At 32.1% G+C, this 17,084-nt stretch overlaps 1 protein-coding gene across 1 annotated transcript; it reads right to left on the bottom strand.

Annotated features, from left to right (window-relative positions):
• Positions 1–1,593: 1,593 nt before the first annotated feature.
• Positions 1,594–16,774, bottom strand: LOC129939649 (organic cation transporter protein-like). Its single transcript, XM_056047739.1, has 4 exons — positions 15,993–16,774; positions 2,971–3,334; positions 2,762–2,905; positions 1,594–2,693 (listed from the first exon to the last, which is right to left on the bottom strand). Exons 1-4 carry the CDS (start codon positions 16,045–16,047, stop codon positions 1,703–1,705), a joined length of 1,554 nt encoding a protein of 517 aa, XP_055903714.1. The 5' UTR covers positions 16,048–16,774; the 3' UTR covers positions 1,594–1,702.
• Between the last annotated feature and the right edge of the window lie 310 nt (positions 16,775–17,084).

Raw genomic sequence — 17,084 nt, 5'->3', positions numbered from 1 at the left:
CTATTTATTTATCTCTTTCAGGGTCGACTAACTTTGGTTCAACTGACAAATAAAAAATCAAGACTTTAATGTCAAAATACTACTTTACATGTACATAGTTGAAACTTAGTTAATCGGTGATTTAAAATCCGTGCACATTTTTTAGCCAAAAAGTATGTAGTTTTCACTGCTAATGAGTATTCAAGACTTTATATGGAAATAAGCATTGCATACTTTCCTATTACTATCCGTTATTATTTAAAAAAAGAAATATTATTCGCAGAAATGCTCAGAACTAGTTTGAAGTATAAATTATAAATGTAGTTTACCTATAAGAAATTATTGTTCAAATTAGTTTGAACCGTGGTCCAAGGTTGAACTCAACTTACCCGTTACCTTCTCTGATTTAAGATTTGGAGGATGAAAGCCCAGATAACACTTATTGGTGAACGAATCAGCGCTCAATTTTTGTTTTGCATTTTAAGTTCTTCAACTTATGTGATGTGACAGTTAAACCGACATGTCATCAATCTAATGGACAGGTTCAGATAAATCTAAGTAATTTACGTCCGTATAAGAAGGGGTAAAAATTCGATCCTATACTGTATCCCTACTTTAGTAGACATTAAAATCATATTTTTATAGGTCATCCACAATAAACGACATCATCTTCAATTAACTCTCTAACGTGATGAGAGTTAAATTGATATTTAAACCATTTTGGAGTTGATTTCCCATGTCTGTCAGATTGTTTGAGCACCGATTCCGTAGTTGTCATCTTTTAAAATTTACCAAGTAAAACTAAACGTCATATCTAAAAATGGAATTACATATAAACACTTCAACAACGTATTTAAATTGTTAATATTCAGGAAAAAAATTGGTGAACATTTTACAGGGATTCGTAAGGGAAGATTTTTTCTGAAAACAATTGGCAACAATGGAAAATAAAGTATAAGCCAATGCTCTACAATCAATTTAATATTTTAAAGATGGATTTCGGTGAAGTTATCAAATACTTATAACAGCAAATGTTCCAACTGGTCATAGTAAATTTCAAGAAAACCATATACCGCTGCAAACGTAGTCGTGGCAACCATTTGACTAGTTTCGGTTTAGAACTTAGCTCCATTGATTTCTCTAAGAAATACTCGTTTTTTTAGATCTTAAAATGAAGCCTCTTATTCGAGAATTCTATGTTATCAAATGACGGATATGATTATCATGAAGAAAATTGAAAGTGAAAAGTGGACGAAAAACATGGAAACATATTATAGATTTTAGGAGAGATTAGACTAATTTACATCTACGTTCAAATGTTAAAAATTATGGAACCATAGAACCCATGAGAATAACATAACGTTTGCATAAATACAAAAATCTACTACAAAAATTAATAGAGGGTAGTCTAACATGAATGAAACAAACGTTAAATGTGTTCAACTTACCAAAAAATGTTAATAGGTTAAGAATGTCTTCGACTTTTCAAAACAAAAAACATTAGACTTTAGCTGCTTACATGAAACTACTATAACAAATATCTTTAGTTCTAAAAAGAATAAATATAAACTACTACTACAACAATTATTTTTACAAACGAAAAACAAAAAAAAATTACATTTAATTATTATTTTTTTTCTATATTATTAGTCTATTGTTATCTTAAATTAAAAAAAGAAGACTTCTTATGGCATAGTTTCTATTGAACAACACATCTTTTTTTCTAGTTTTTTGAAATTTCGCTTTCAGATTTGCTCTTTTTTGTCTTTCCGAAATTCTCTCCATCTTCGATTGTTTCTGGCAGTGGGGCTCCTTTTGTTTCTGGCAAAAACATCACCAAAACAGCTCCTATAAGTGGAACCACGCCAAAGATAACCGGAGGTATCCAGTGAGCAATAGTTGCAGTTTGTGATACAAATGGAGCCGACATTGATCCAATTCGGGCCAACATCGATGCAAAGCCCATCCCTGCATTGCGCACTACTGTTGGAAACATCTCACCCCCATAGAGATAGACAATCGGGAATGAAACAGCCATGCCAAATACTCCAATTGAAGCTAAAGCGACTTTAAGGAAGGCACTTGACTCGGGAAGAAATGCGATTGCCAACATGGAACATCCTGCCAGAGTGTTCGACACCATTAGAGAAATCTTGCGACCCCAATATTTGCCAGTGAGAACCGAAATCAATGTCCCGGGAATGCCGAGAGTTCCAGCAATTGCAACGTTCGTGAAGATATCACCACTTAGTTCGCCAACATACTGTGACACCCCAAAGTATGTCAAACCACAAACAAACCAGTTGACTGTAATGCAAATGGTCTTTACACGTAGATTAGGATAGCGGAACAGATCGAGGAAAGTTCCTTTCTTGACTTCTTTCTTGATTGTCTTCCGACGCGACCATTCTTCAAGGTCACTGCGAATATTGTGGATCGGAAGATTGTTAGTAATTGCAGCTTTTTCGAGGACTTTTGTTGCCTTATCAAGATGACCGGCTGACATTAGCCACCGAGGTGATTCCGGAATGAGCCAGTAGTACGAGATGAATATAACTGAGATGATTGACATCGCAAACTGATACCATCTCCAGTCTCGAAGGAAGTAGGCAAACACCGGGAGAGTCATGTGGCCCAAGTTGAAGGGAATCTGATACAAAATGGACATAATTTCACGCTTCTTGGTGCCAGTGATTTCCATGACGAGAACAAAGCTGTTTGTTTGAAGAGAAAGTTCATATAAGCAAGTTTTGATTTGATGATAAACCAATTCTTAACTTACCTAGTCATCATACTTCCTCCAGTTGCAACACCCAATAAGAATCGGAAGGTACAAAATACCCAGAACCACGGAACAAAAGCGTCAAGAACTCCACACACCAACTGCATGAGAACCGAAAATACCAATGGCGGTCGTCTTCCAACTCTGAAATTAGTTTGAAACATTTGTTTTGAAAAGAGCTCTTAGATTGTTGTTTTTGTTAGATTTACCTGTCTGACCATATTCCAAAAATGATGTTTCCAACTAAGATTCCAAACATAAAAAGCGTCTGCACGAAACTAGCCAGATATCGTTTGCCACACACCAAGTTCCATTCTGTAACAATGGTCTCTTTGAACACACTCCGATCGTAAGCTAGTTCGGTGCACTCTTCGGAACACTTGTCTGTCAGATTATTTGGAACTGCGCATTCAAAACTAACTGGAGGAGCAAGAAAAACTGTGGCTAGCTGATGCCAACCCACTGGAAATTTCATCATAAATATAACAATGCATATCCAGATTTGCCATGGTCCAAGGTCTCCAATTGATCCAGCAACTGGATCGGTGATGCGGGCTTCATAGTCGGCTTTTTCTGAAAGAAGACATAGACAATGTGATTTAGATCTGTTATCAAAGTTATTTTTTAAATAAAACAAAAGTGTTCTTCATAAGTCTAGAGAACTTATTCGCTCATCTTAATTAAATTTGCAAATTGGAACAAACCATTAGCATGACTGGATAAAATTCATCATATCATGTGAAAAGTTTATTCAATTCGAAGGCTGATATGGTTGTGACACTTAAAAATAACTAATTGAATTATATTTGTAGCTTAATCAAATTATGAAATTTTAATTTAAATTGCATGCAAAAGAAAAACAGAACAATGATGATGCATGATGTATTTATACTGAGTGCTGCTAAAAGAGGGACTATACATTTGCGATTGACTCTACTCAATCATTTTTAAAAATTAAAGAATTTCTAGTCTATTGTTTGTATTTGTTATATCTTCTTTTATAGACCTTGATTTTGTTTTTGTCACTACCCTGAGAATAGTTTTTCTGTATTAAGTAAATGAAAAAAAAAATCTGACTTTCCAAATTTAACACATATTATTGTACAAAACTGGCTAGTTGCATAGCCTTAACTTTTTTGAACTTTAAAATCAGTATGTTCTTGGAATAAGCTTTTTAATTAAGTCACAATTAACCAAGCAGTAGATTAATCTTAGCTATTAGTTGCAAAAACTTTAGGTATACAAATCACATTTTTAAAGGGATCAAGCAAAGAAAACGCCAAGTTGAGCATGAATTCCTTTTAAACAAAATTAGTTTTCAAGTTAATATAAGTTGTCCATGGTGGTTCGTAGAGAACCAGGGCGCAGTGACTTACAACTGAATGGAGGCGACTTAGAGTTCTCTTAAACCAGTCGGGAAACTCATTTAATTCGAAATGATCATAGCATTTATGACACTTGTCCAACTGCCCAAATAATGTTAACAAAGGCTTTAAAGGTGTGGGCTTTAAAAGATTTGTTTGCGATCAACCTAGCGTATTTTGTAAGCTTTTTAACATGTATATAATATAAAAAAGAGTCTTTGATGCCACCCAAACTGATAACTTCCCATTCGTGCTTGCTTGTCGAGATTTCTAAAAGTTTTACAAAATTTTAATAACAACTTTTTATGTAACATAAGAAAAGTTTAAAGCCAATTTCTTTCCTTGTTCTCAAGATACTTTAGTCGAAAACCATTTTTTTATCAATTTTGTAGGTTGTTTTTTTTGGGTTTTTAAAAAGTTTTCAACTGGATTTTTCTAAAAAATAATTTAAAGTTAATCTTTTCCTAGAAATTTTTGTCAAAAACAAATTTTTAGTAGGCTTTTTAAAAAGTTTTCATTCCTTAAGAAATAACAACAATATTTTGTATAGAATGCAAATATGAAGTGAAAGCCTCGATTTGTTCTTGAGATATTTAAGTCAAAAATAAGTTTTTATCGATTTTTTGTAGATTTTAATTTTTAATAATATAAAATTCATTTGGATACTTCAAAAAATTATACAATTTTTTAAAAACAATGTATTTTATTAAAACAAAAAACTAGCTTGAAGCCAGTATATGTAATTTTTATAAGATATTCAATTTTTTAACAACTTTCAGTAGTATTTTTTTAGATTTGTATTTTTTTTGTAGAAAAAGTTTGAATTTTTCAGATTTGGCCAGACGTAATAACGGACCTACACACTGGTACACACACATACCCCTATAGACCTTATATTTAGATTCTAAATATCTTAAAACGACGAGAAATGTCAAAATTTTAATTCGACAAATTGGACCAATTACAATAAATGTCATATGGGAAGTTAAGCGACTGAACTCCACGAGATTTTACCGTTTTCTTTATATAAACCTCAAAACTTAACAGTTGATCGTTTTTTAGAATAAGGTACACATTCTTTTCATGACAATATTAAGGATTAACTAAGTTATTCAGTGGCAGTATTAAATTAACTTTCTAAAAATTACCTAATGTTATACAGTGCTGTTCGAAAAATGGTTGTCAAACATTTTATTACCCTTTTCAAGACCAGTTCTTGGAACTTAGGAACGATACGTTTATTGCACTAGGTATTACATTTAAACACTCTATAAAAGTTAATGTTATTATGAAAAGGAACTGCATTTGGCTCGTGATAGTAGTCTTATACCAATCGAAGTGATTTTGTGGAAAAAAATGGGAAAATCAGTTCGGAACATAAATTTTGAAAACACGTGAAATTTATATGAGACTAAATATTGCGCAAAAAACTGTGGCATGGAATTTGAAAAAAAAAATCGTAAGATCGGGGCTATTAGCTGTTGTCTGAAAATTTAACCATTTATGTAATTGCTGATACATTAGTATTTTCTAACATTGACGAAGGAAATTCAACTTTTTATAAGATCTTTAATTATTGTTAGAAAAAAATGTACCTTTAAAGAAATCAAGAAAAACAAACTTCAGCCACCCTTGGTACACGAAAGAATTTCGTTTACTGCGTAACAAAAGAAATAAGCCACTGAAAATTTATCTCAAAACTTTATCTCCAACCAACTTCTCTTTTTATGTTGAACTCTTTAACCAAATAATTTTGTATATGCTACCGTTGTTACTGATATGGGTACGTCTTTGAAAGAGAATCCTAAACAAATTTGTAAACTTGTAAACTTAAAGACAAAATCAGATGGCTCTCCAGTTAACTTCACTGACAAAAGCATTTCATTAGATAAAACTGTTTATATCAGTAACGCTTCCGCAACAAATTTTCGTGAGTCATTTGTTAATAGCTGTGAAGAAGTTCATGAAGTATATTTTCATAATCGTCACTCCTTTTCGCAAACTAGCTACGGTACGGTCCGTATCTCTTATCTGCGTTGAATGATGACTGTTCAGCCGGTCCCGATGGTATTCCTCCGATATTATTCAGAAAGTGTAGTAATGCTTTAGTTGAACCCCTTACGTTCTTAATGAAACTTTCTCTAAAACCAGTAATTTCCCAGTATATGGAAGAAGTCATTTATAAAACCAATTTTCTAGAAAGGTAACAAGACGGATATAGCAATTACAGGCCCATTGCAAAGCTTTCTTCCATTCCTAAATTGTTTGAACAAGATGGTTGTGAAAGGGTAGGATTTTTTATTAAAAATCTCATTTGAGAACAGCAACATGGTTTTGTGAAAAAAAGATCAACAGTTACAAATCTCCTCACATTCTTAAACAAATGATCAAACGCTTCAGAACAAGGTTATGAAATTGACTGTGTATACACTGGTTTTTCTAAAGCTTTGACCAACTTAGCAACGGAATTATTTTATTTAAACTTAAAGCTCTTAGTTTCCACCATTTTTCTTAGCTTGGATCAAATCATACCTTGAAAACAAATCCTACCAGGTAAGATTTAGAAATTGTCATTCTAAACCTTTTGTTGCTCAATCTGTTGTTTCCTAGGGAAGCCATCTGGGTCTTTGCTGTTCATCCTGTCTATTACGATGTATCGTCATGTTTACGCTCAAGTGTTTAATATTTTTAAATTTAAAATGTATTATTTGTATTTATATATTTGTAACAGATTGAATAAAGAACAAAAAAATCCCCTGAAGAAGTAAGGAATTCTTACGAAACGTTGGGTAAAAGAATAGAATAAAGTTTTTTATTTATTCGCATTCCAAAAAACAAAAAGACCAAAAGAGCCTAATAAAACATAATAAAAAAGAATGATTTAATAAGAAGAAAACGACCTATGATTCAAAATGGCGGTCAAAGTTAGAGGCCTGAGACTTCGAAAACTGATTCTTAGTTTCTCTGTAAACACAAACGATTTTAAAGCAGTACATAAAAATCTCACTTGAAAAATCGACTCTTTTTTTCCTGGAAGGAAAGCGCAACCTTCTTAGGAAGTTGTAATCATATAATTGTCACGATTCAAACAACTAATTTTAAGACACTACTTTAAAGAAAATATAATTACTAGTGGCCAGAGACACAAAACTTATAACTGGTAAGTATTAAGTAGTACCAAGAGAAATATATATTTGCTCGTACCTCCAGGTCTATCATCTTCTGCAGGAATTCAAATACAATTCATTATGGTTTATTGAAAAGCCGGTTCGGACTGCACGCTACCGTGCGTCAATGTGGAACCTCATCGCGGACATTCGGATGTGTATGAATTAGATTTTCACTTAATTGGAATTGTTTTCTTTAAGGAATTAAAAAAAGAAACTGCGAAGAAAAGAAAGACTGTGATTTAATAAATTAAATTCAAAATTCAAAACAATAATAATAACCACATGAATGTTTTTCTTTTTAAATTAAGATATAATCAATACCAGAATACTTGGTAGTTTGCTTTATGAATTGACGAGAGATGAGATTGCTTGAATGAGCTAGCTTCAGCTAAAATATAGGTGAGTGCACGTAACTAAAATTTAGCTTTATTATTTTTATTCGTAAACAATGTATCGTATATCAACAATGACACTGAGCGAAAATAATATGGTGAAAATAGGTGACACGTGCAAATAATTTCATAGAGAATAAATAACTTCAATTTCAGTGCCAAATTATAACTCATACAGTTATGTAGGTTCTACACTTCACTTTAACTCGAAATGAAACTGAAACCGATTCAAAATATAAATTGGAGTTTTTAAATTTACTTTATGTTCCGATTTCATTTTTTTTGAACGCAAAACGAAGTGAATCTTCATTTCGATATTTGCGATTTTCAAGTGATTTGATTTCGACCAGAGTAAGTTACTGTGATAGTTTTAATTTTTAAACTTTAACTTCTTTATGTAATGTACTTGGTTTGTGAGAGGTTGCTGCTTCACTTTGTAATTGAGGGAAAGGGCAAAGCAATTTAAACGATTTTTCAGCACGCCAAATGATTTTTCCATAACATTTCGAGTAAAACAATGTTCTTTTAAAAACTGACACATTTAGAAACTAGGCTTCGACACCAGGATTAGAATCTGCTAGGTGAATCTTGATAAATGAGAGTCAAAATTATCGACTTTGATGTATGTAAAGTGATAGCCAAAGTGATACCTAAAAACCTGTCACAATACAAATTTTATAACCACTTTGAAACAAATATGTTTGTTACTTAATAGTCACCAGACTCTTACACAAACGAATTACATTTTTTTAAATAACCTTTTTTGTTAAAAAAAAATTATTTCTATTTTAAATTAATTTTCAAAGTTCACTTTTTTGCATAAAAACACGAAAAATGGTTGATTTTGACATTTCTTTCATGTTTTTTGTTCAGTGTTGCCATACTTGCTTTTTTTGTTGGTTATTTCTTTGATTTTAGTGCTCAAAGGCAAAATGGAAATGCATATACCCAAATTCGCACCCACCCCAAATCATATAGTGACCCCAAACGGGGGTTACATACCTAGCTGTTTGTATGGCGCGGCGCAGCGGTGGCGTGTTATCAATTCAAAAAAACTTGTTTTAGGCTCAAAAGATGAAATACAAAAAAAAGTTGGGTTAAGTCCAAAAATTGACTTAAAGGTGTTTCCTCGCCTTAATATTTAAAACATATTATATTGGGGCCGCTACCTAACTGTAAAAAAATCAGAAGGAAATTCGTGCTGCGATAATTTAGATTTAGATTTCATTTCATTCGATTTTGGGAACCTAATGGCTAAAAAACAAATACGCTTCAGCGTTCGCCTGACGTTTACCAGTTTAGCCATAGAAATTCAATGCATGCTATTACAATAAAGCTTCGACATCTCGTTTCATTTGAGAATCGTAACGAAATAACGTAATGTTACGTAATGTGACTCCAAACGGAAGCTCTAGTTCAAATTTGCTGAATATTTGGTTTGTCTGTCAGCTTAATAGCTATAACGTAATGTTACGTAATGTGACTCCAAACGGAAGCTCTAGTTCAAATTTGCTGAATATTTGGTTTGTCTGTCAGCTTAATAGCTGTAAAAAAGTCAACAAACCAAATACATTTGCTTTTGGAGGGATTCCCATTGGTTATTATAGGCTGTGTAAGCTACTTCCGCTATCAATTTAATTTTTTCGATTTCAATACTCATATTTTTTTATTTAGAGAAAAAATAACACCTGTTAATGACAGAAGTGCCATTTTAGAAATGTCATATTGAAAGGGTCATTCAAAGCAACCTCGAAGCAGGCCCAACGTAGCGCAGACGAAGCCGAAGCTGAAGCGTGTTTTTGTTTCAGCCATAAATGATAAGCCAAAACTTTGAAAGTTATATAGCTAACAAGTTGATAATGACGTTTCGAAAACTATGGTTTTGAAGTTTACAAGAACTAGTATTTTAATGGTATTTTTTTATCTGGCATAGTTAAATAAATTAAACTTTATTAAAAAGTATTTTTATTTTTACCATTTTTCAATTCCTTTTATCCAAGTGTAGATATAATATAAAATGTGATTTGCAAGTTTCAATTAAAAATGTACATCATATGTACATCGGTTTTTACTTTATAGTGGATTGCGTGTTTGCAAAGGTGAACAAATAAATTATATCAATTTAAACTAATTTATGTACTCCTAGGTATATCTCAATCAATCAGATATTTTGGTTGACATAATGATTAAAATGTAAGTCCTAAGTTTAGCACAAACAAATATTTTATTTTTTGTTTACTGTTGATTGGAATCATTGAATAATTACAAATAGAAGGGACACCGGGCAAATCCTGCTCTAGATGGCGACACTTATTTCTCAAATGCTCATAAGTCGCTAGTATCGCCGGCGAGTTATTGTATCTCAGTCTATCAAATACAACACCCAATTTAACAGATTTGGTTCTTATGGGAAATTTACTCACAATTTGTTGTCGAGAAAGAGAATAAAAAACAACAATAACAACATATGTGTGGCATTCAAGGCCAAATCACGTTCGCTGCAGAAAATGTATTTTGAAGGTTTGTTTTCCTTTTTTAAATTTCGTTCTCATATCTCATTCATAAAACGAAAATTATGATGTTTTGTGAGTATTTCTTCAATTTCGTTGTTAGTTTGATATGGGTTGGGATGGCTTTATTTTTAAATTTCTTTTTTTTTTGAAAATAGGGATAGTGGACGAATCATACTTTCTACAATGTACATATATAAGCATAGGTAGGTAGGTATATTGTTTAGGCTAATGTTAGGTAGGTAATTGCACAAATGGAGGTTAGTAGGAACATACATATATATGGAGGTATATATGTATATATATATAACAGAAGTGGGGGCCGTACCTATTAGATTTTTCATATTTTAGTAGTATTTTTGGCAGATTTCTTTGCTTTATAGCAAAAAACTTTGGAGTGAAGAAAAAAGATATAATCAAAGTAGAGTAAAAAAGGATTCTTAAAGCCATTTTGGATCATGTTACCATTTACCAGTGAACTGTGCGTACACGAATAACATACAATTTCATCTTGCATTGTTAAATTTGTTTATATACATTTTGTGGTAGGTACTTACATACCTACATGGCTTTAAGAATTAATTTTCTATTTTGTTTTTGTTTTTACGTATTTTTTTGTGATATTGTTTTGCTTTAGGGTAACGGTTGCATGGAAGTAGTTTTGACTTTAAGCAGTTTTTGTAGTCACATGTCAGTGGTAAAGAAGTTGTCTTCTTATTATACTTTATACAGAGGTAATTTTCTTTGGTTTTGAATATATTACATAAGGACTGTAAAAGATTTTTTTGGAAAAACAATGAATCAAAGTTTTCCTCAAAACATTGCACAATACATTTAACATAATTTACAAATTCGGTGGTGGGAATCGTCAAGCCTCCAATAATTGTATTTTCAAATTGACGAAATTTTATTAAATATTCCCTTGTTTCGTAGTTATGCTGAAATTTGCTTTTCAGAGTCATCAAGCTCACACGTGTTTTCTTCTTCATCATTTTCTTTTATTTCATTATTATTTTCAATGTCTTCTTAACAAAATTAAGACAAAATAATTTATTTGATTTAAGTTAGGCATTGTATAAATAATTGTTAAAAAAGTTTCAAGAAATAGTGATGCATTATTTATGTGCATATATAAGTACTATAAAATAAATTATATGTATTCCGTTTTTGTTAAAGTTTATTTAAAAACCTTTAAATGCCTTTACTGAAGAAATTTATTTGCAAAGTCTTATCTTAATAAATAAACTAGGTAAATTATTTTTTAAAGCTTGCTTTAAAAACTTAGATTTAAGTTATTCCTTTTTTTATTTTGTTATAATTTTAAAAAAGGTTAGTATCATTTAATAAAATGAACAGGATAGCATCAGCAACCACCTTTTGTGGAGCGATCACATACGCGATGTTGCCAAAAATGCCGCAAGATGTCTAGGTTTTTTGAGACGTTGCAAGAAATTTTTTTCTCCGTCTGATCTGGCTACAATCTTAAAAACCTATATACGTCCGAAACTTGAATATAACTCTCATCTCTGGGCTTGTGCTCCAGTAACTTATTTAAGCCTCTTGGACAGTATTCAAAAAAGAGCTTTTAAAATGATTGGTGACATAAACATCATCAACTCGTTTACATCACTCGAACATCGACGCAAGGTTTCTTGCCTCACCCTTTTTTACCGTTATTTTAACGGACTATGCTCTAGTGAAATAGCCAGTTGCATTCCTCCCCTTAAACAATTAAACCGTAATACCCGCGCTTCTAGGAATGCCCATCAGTTTACCCTTGAGCCCAACTTCGGACGTACTATGAAGTACAGAGATTCTTTTTTTAGCCGTACTACGCGAATGTGGAACGCCTTGCCACGCTCTATCTTTCCCTGTCATTGCAATGTTCAGAAATTTAAAACCAATGTACACCGACACCTCCTATCCAACCCTTCGCTCTTTTCCTAATGCTTACACTGTGTCTTTGGCATATTAAAGGTATAAAAAACCCTTTTAGTGTTTGCTAATTATAAAAAAAAAAAAAAAAACATTTTTACTTTAACTACAAATTTCAATCGACCCGTAGACAAAACCGCACTCAATAAAATACAAAAACTTACAACAAAAAGTCATCTACATATATGATAAACACAAATGAAATACATATACATACATACATAATATGTCTGGATTGATAATTCATTTTTCTTCCAAAGATATAGGTATACCTATTCTTACTGTTTTTTTTTCAACGTGTACACATTGATATTAGTGTCCTTTTCAAAAAAGATCCCAAAAGGACTTTTTTAATCCCTTTTGACTTTGTATACAAAAACCTTTCTAGCATTTAAATTAGCATATACAAAAACCAATATCATGAAAATGATATTCAAGCTACTAATAGTACTCACTGGGTGCTCATAAGTCGCATGGTCGTTTGAGCAATGTTCGGTGTCCACTTCTATTTGTAATTATTCAATGTTGGAATGTTAAATGTTCGCTTTTGAAATGTATCGTTTCGCCGAATTGGCTTTCTGGTAATTAAGGGTTATTTTAATATGTTCGGTTAAACATCAGTCAGTATTTATTCTTCGTAGATTACAAAACAAAATTCTCTGATGAGAACTATTATGTTGTGAATATTTACACGAAGACAAGTAAAAACAATTGGTCGTAAGCACTTTCGGCAAGATATATTAAATTAAGGTTAAATAGTTTGTCTGTGTTTTAGCATTGTTAATTAATTAAGAGTACAGTAGCTTGCCATATTATTAGGTACAAGCGAAAAAAAAACATACAATTCAACATACTCATAGAAATTTGTTGTAACACTGGTCGAAAAGGTCTTGTTCTTGACAACTAAGATTTTTTCAGATGAATTTTGATTGCTTTAATTCAAAACCGACTCCAAAATCACCGACTTCAATTAAGTCATTTTTTAATTAGTATTTTTTTTTCAATAAAACTCGTGATGATATGCCAGATCTAGAATTCTTATCTTTTGTTAGACCTCACCTTTCCGCCATAAATCTTAAAGAAACGCCGAATCATTGCAGTTTGAAATAATGTTTTGTTTTTGTAACGAATATGACCTTTTAACAAGATCAAAACATCAAGTTTATGAGATAACTTCCAAATATAAAAATAATAATATAAATGCAATTGAAGTACGGATTCGAAATCAGGACTTAAAATTAACTTCAAAACTTTACTTTACTACTTTTTAAGGAGTCTATAAAATCTCATAACTAATGAGAATTTCCAGAAACATGCTACAAAATGATTTAAACTGTTCTTGGAAGAGTAAACATTTTGTTTGGCACCAAAAATTTCTCGAATCAATAATGCAGACGTCTTTAATTAAAATTCATTAAATACAATATGACGTTATACCAAATAGATGTAATTTTGAAAAAAAAAATCAAAATTGTATAAGTAACAATAACTGAAAAAAATATTTGTCACCTCGAACAAAATATTATATAAACTCCAGCATAATTTAATGCAATGAATGTCGTTTTTGACATATGGTACAATTTTTAGAAAAATCGAATAAATAGTTTTTACAAAAAATAAAAACCTAAAAGTGTGTAAAAACTAATTTTCGACTCTCGAGAATTATATGCTATGCAAAATATTGTTGTTAATTGGTATTCGAATAAAATGTCTTTGGAAAAAAAAAACAAATATTGAAATCAAACTCATTATACATTCCAAAAAAAGTCGTTGAATATTAGTTAAATCTTTATAAAAATCCAATTGATATCTTTTTTATTTTGAGCTTCTTTCTACAATAAGCCATAAGTTAATAAGAAAATAAAATATATTAAGTTGATAGATTTTTTGTTAATGCCTTCAAAATATTTATTTTTTGTGATTTTACCATTCCAATCAACATTTATGACAACGGCTCACCAAAATCGGTGATATATTATAAGGGTTATGAGAGCTAGTTAAATAAAACTTAAACCACTCTCTTTTGATTTTGACATTAAATGTCATAAGTTTTTTGCGTGTTCAAAAATAAGTCCTATTTAGTACAAAATTGGAAGTTGTGACGGCTTACACAGGTCAACATAAAAGTTTGACATTTATTCATTTTTAAAAGTCTGTCAAATAACCTTGCGGTTTTAAGAAAAAACCTGAACTACCGAACAAGAGTTACACTTCGTGTTACATGAAGAGGAAAAAGACTTTTTCGTTTTTATTTGCCGATATTTTTCAAACCCTCAGTTTTTTTTGTAAAAACCCAAATGCGGAGTGAATAAGGTATGTAAAAATTTTGTATTGCAAAATAAAAATTTGGATTATATATAAATACAAGCAATTTGGTGATTTTTCCGAAAAAGCTAAAAAAAAACCTGTTTTTTCACATGAATAGGGACAAAATCTAAATTTACCTATCAGCGTCTTTCAAATCAGATAAAAGGATACTCTGATTGTTTAGAAGCTTAGTGCGAGTTTTATTTTGACAGAATCAAGAAGTCCGAATAGAGGTAAGGGTCTAGCCAAGTAGGAAATAGGCCAAATTCGAGCTTATCGAGATCTCGGTTTTATATCCAGCAAAATTAAAAGTTCAAATGTTCAAGAGAGGTATATGGAAAAAACCAAAAAGGAAGAGTCAAGAAAGCGACATAATTTCAGGAAAGACGTGCAATAGTGAGAGCTGCTTCAAATTCAAGGCTTTCCATTAGTAAAATGAAGGCAGAAGATGGGATAAATGCACGCAAGAGCCAACGCATTAATTTTGCAACAAATCATAGTAAGTGGAATCGAGCTTGGCATACATTCGTCTTTTCCGATGAAAAAAAAATTAAACGGACCTGATGGATGTAGCTGCTATTACCATGTATTAAAAGGGGAAGAACTCTTTCTTGAAAAACGGCAAAGCAAAGGAGGCGGTGTAATGCCATGGGGAGCAATCACCCATTAAAATACTTTGGAGCTGGATTTTCCAAGCTCTATGACGGTAATCACTTAAAAATCGATTCTAGGACTAGCTTTACCGCGGTTTTCTGAATTACTTAGTGGACAGCGATGGACTTTCCAACGAGATAATGCACCAATACATACAGCACAGACAACAAAAGCCAACGATAAGGGACTATTAAAAAAAAATGAATAACCAAACCGGAAGGATATCCTCCAATTTATTCAACAGTGGATTTTACAAACTTCGATGGCTTCGATATTATCCAGTTGCATTCCTCCCCTTAAACAGTTCAACCGTAATACTCGCGCTGCTAGGAATGCTCATCAGTATGCCCTCGAGTCTAACTTCGGCCGTACTGTCAAATACAGAGATTCGTTCTTTAGCCGTACTACGCGAATGTGGAATGCCTTACCACACTCTGTCTTTCCTAGTCATTGCAATATTCAGGAATTCAAAACAAATGTGCACCGACATATCCTTTTAAACCCTCTCTCCTCTTTCTAGTGCTCACATTGTGAATCTACGATATAAGGGTAGTAATATCTCCTTGAGCGTGTGTTTATTATAAAAAATAACACAGTTTTGAAAAAATGAGTACAGAAATTTGCGTTAGTAACCTTGAAAAGTTATGTTTCGGCAGTATATTTAGTTTTTTCCTAGACGAGGGGGAAAAGATACACAAAATATTTAAAAGTTTGCAGTTTTCCTTGTAAGCCGTTCTTTCTTAACACGATTTAGATAAGAAATATCAAATTCATTAACTTTTTAAAACTTATTTTTGTCGATATTTGATTATTTGCGGCACTGGAAGTTTCGTTAATTCATGAATAATACCTGGCTACCTTTAATTCAAACCGAATTAATTTGAGCATCCCGTCCTTACCTTTCTCTTCCCTTTCCTTTCTTGACATAGCCATCTCGATACCTGATTCAGACATTTTGAATAAGAATTTGTATAAAAATATTCGTAGTATAGAAACAATGTAATGTATCCTTTTGAGCGTTCCTATACTTTTATTAACACTTGAAAATTGAAGAGCGTTAAAATTATCACTTTCACAACAACAAACCAATCACTTCATTAGGTTATCACTTGAGCTTATCAAAAAACTTAGGAGACATATAACTTATGAGATGTTTAATAAAACAAAACCAAAACAAAATTATCACTTGTAGACCAATCGAAGTCTTGAAATATTAAAAACAATATAAGCAAAAAAAAAACTTTTGTTAGGGATCAAGGGGTTTTTAACGTCGGCGCGGCGGTCGTTTTTCTTATCTCTATAAACGTATGATTAATTTTGATGTTTAATTATTAGAAAATGATCACGTCTCGTTGGGCATCTGTCAATACAAAAATATTTAACGCGAACTTCTGCTTGTAACTTGAAAATTTACTTGGAATTTGCTAGACACATCTCGATAATCATTTTGATTCCATAGCTAGCAAAAAAAAATTGTATTTTATTTCGGTAGAATTAGTGAGAGTAGAGAGTTTGTTTAAATTTTACTTCCCGCTATGCATTAAATGCAAGCGAAGGGGTTGGAGTGTGGAGATGCTGATGGGCGATGGTTGCTTTGATAGTCGATCGTCACGTATTTTGCTCCCGCCGCGCAATCTATCTGAACGACACTAGAGCGTAATCTTAACTGAATGTGATTCGTACTTGAGGCCACAATTTAATAGCTGTAGCTGCTTGTTTATACCATCAGCTAGCATTATGCGGATGCGGAGCGGATTGTATACATATCTACTAAAACTAGAGGAAGAGGGTGGAGGAGGGTATCTCGCACTCCTACCGCTACTGGACGCTGGAGAAGAAAGATTAGAGTCCATTTCCATTATGCGGATCATTGCACTGATGGTGTATTCACGCAGCATGTGCGGACAATCTATTTCTGTTTAGACCATATAAAGGGTGTTTTTTAAGAGGTTTATAACTCTGAGATTAAATAAAACAAAGCTGATTTTTTT

The sequence above is a fragment of the Eupeodes corollae genome, chromosome 1, assembly GCF_945859685.1.
Source record: "Eupeodes corollae chromosome 1, idEupCoro1.1, whole genome shotgun sequence".
Taxonomy (NCBI): domain Eukaryota; kingdom Metazoa; phylum Arthropoda; class Insecta; order Diptera; family Syrphidae; genus Eupeodes; species Eupeodes corollae.
Note: the sequence above shows the minus strand (reverse complement) of the source record. Positions and strands in the feature narration are given on the sequence as shown.

Coding starts and splice junctions, on each gene's coding strand:
- LOC129939649 (XM_056047739.1), bottom strand. CDS start 16,047: ATGTCTGAATCAGGTATCGAGATGGCTATGTCAAGAAAGGAAAGGGAA. Junction 3,335..15,992: donor AAAGGAAAGGGAAGAGAAAG/GTAAGGACGGGA, acceptor GTCTTCTTTCAG/AAAAAGCCGACTATGAAGCC. Junction 2,694..2,761: donor GGAGGAAGTATGATGACTAG/GTAAGTTAAGAA, acceptor TCAAACAAACAG/CTTTGTTCTCGTCATGGAAA.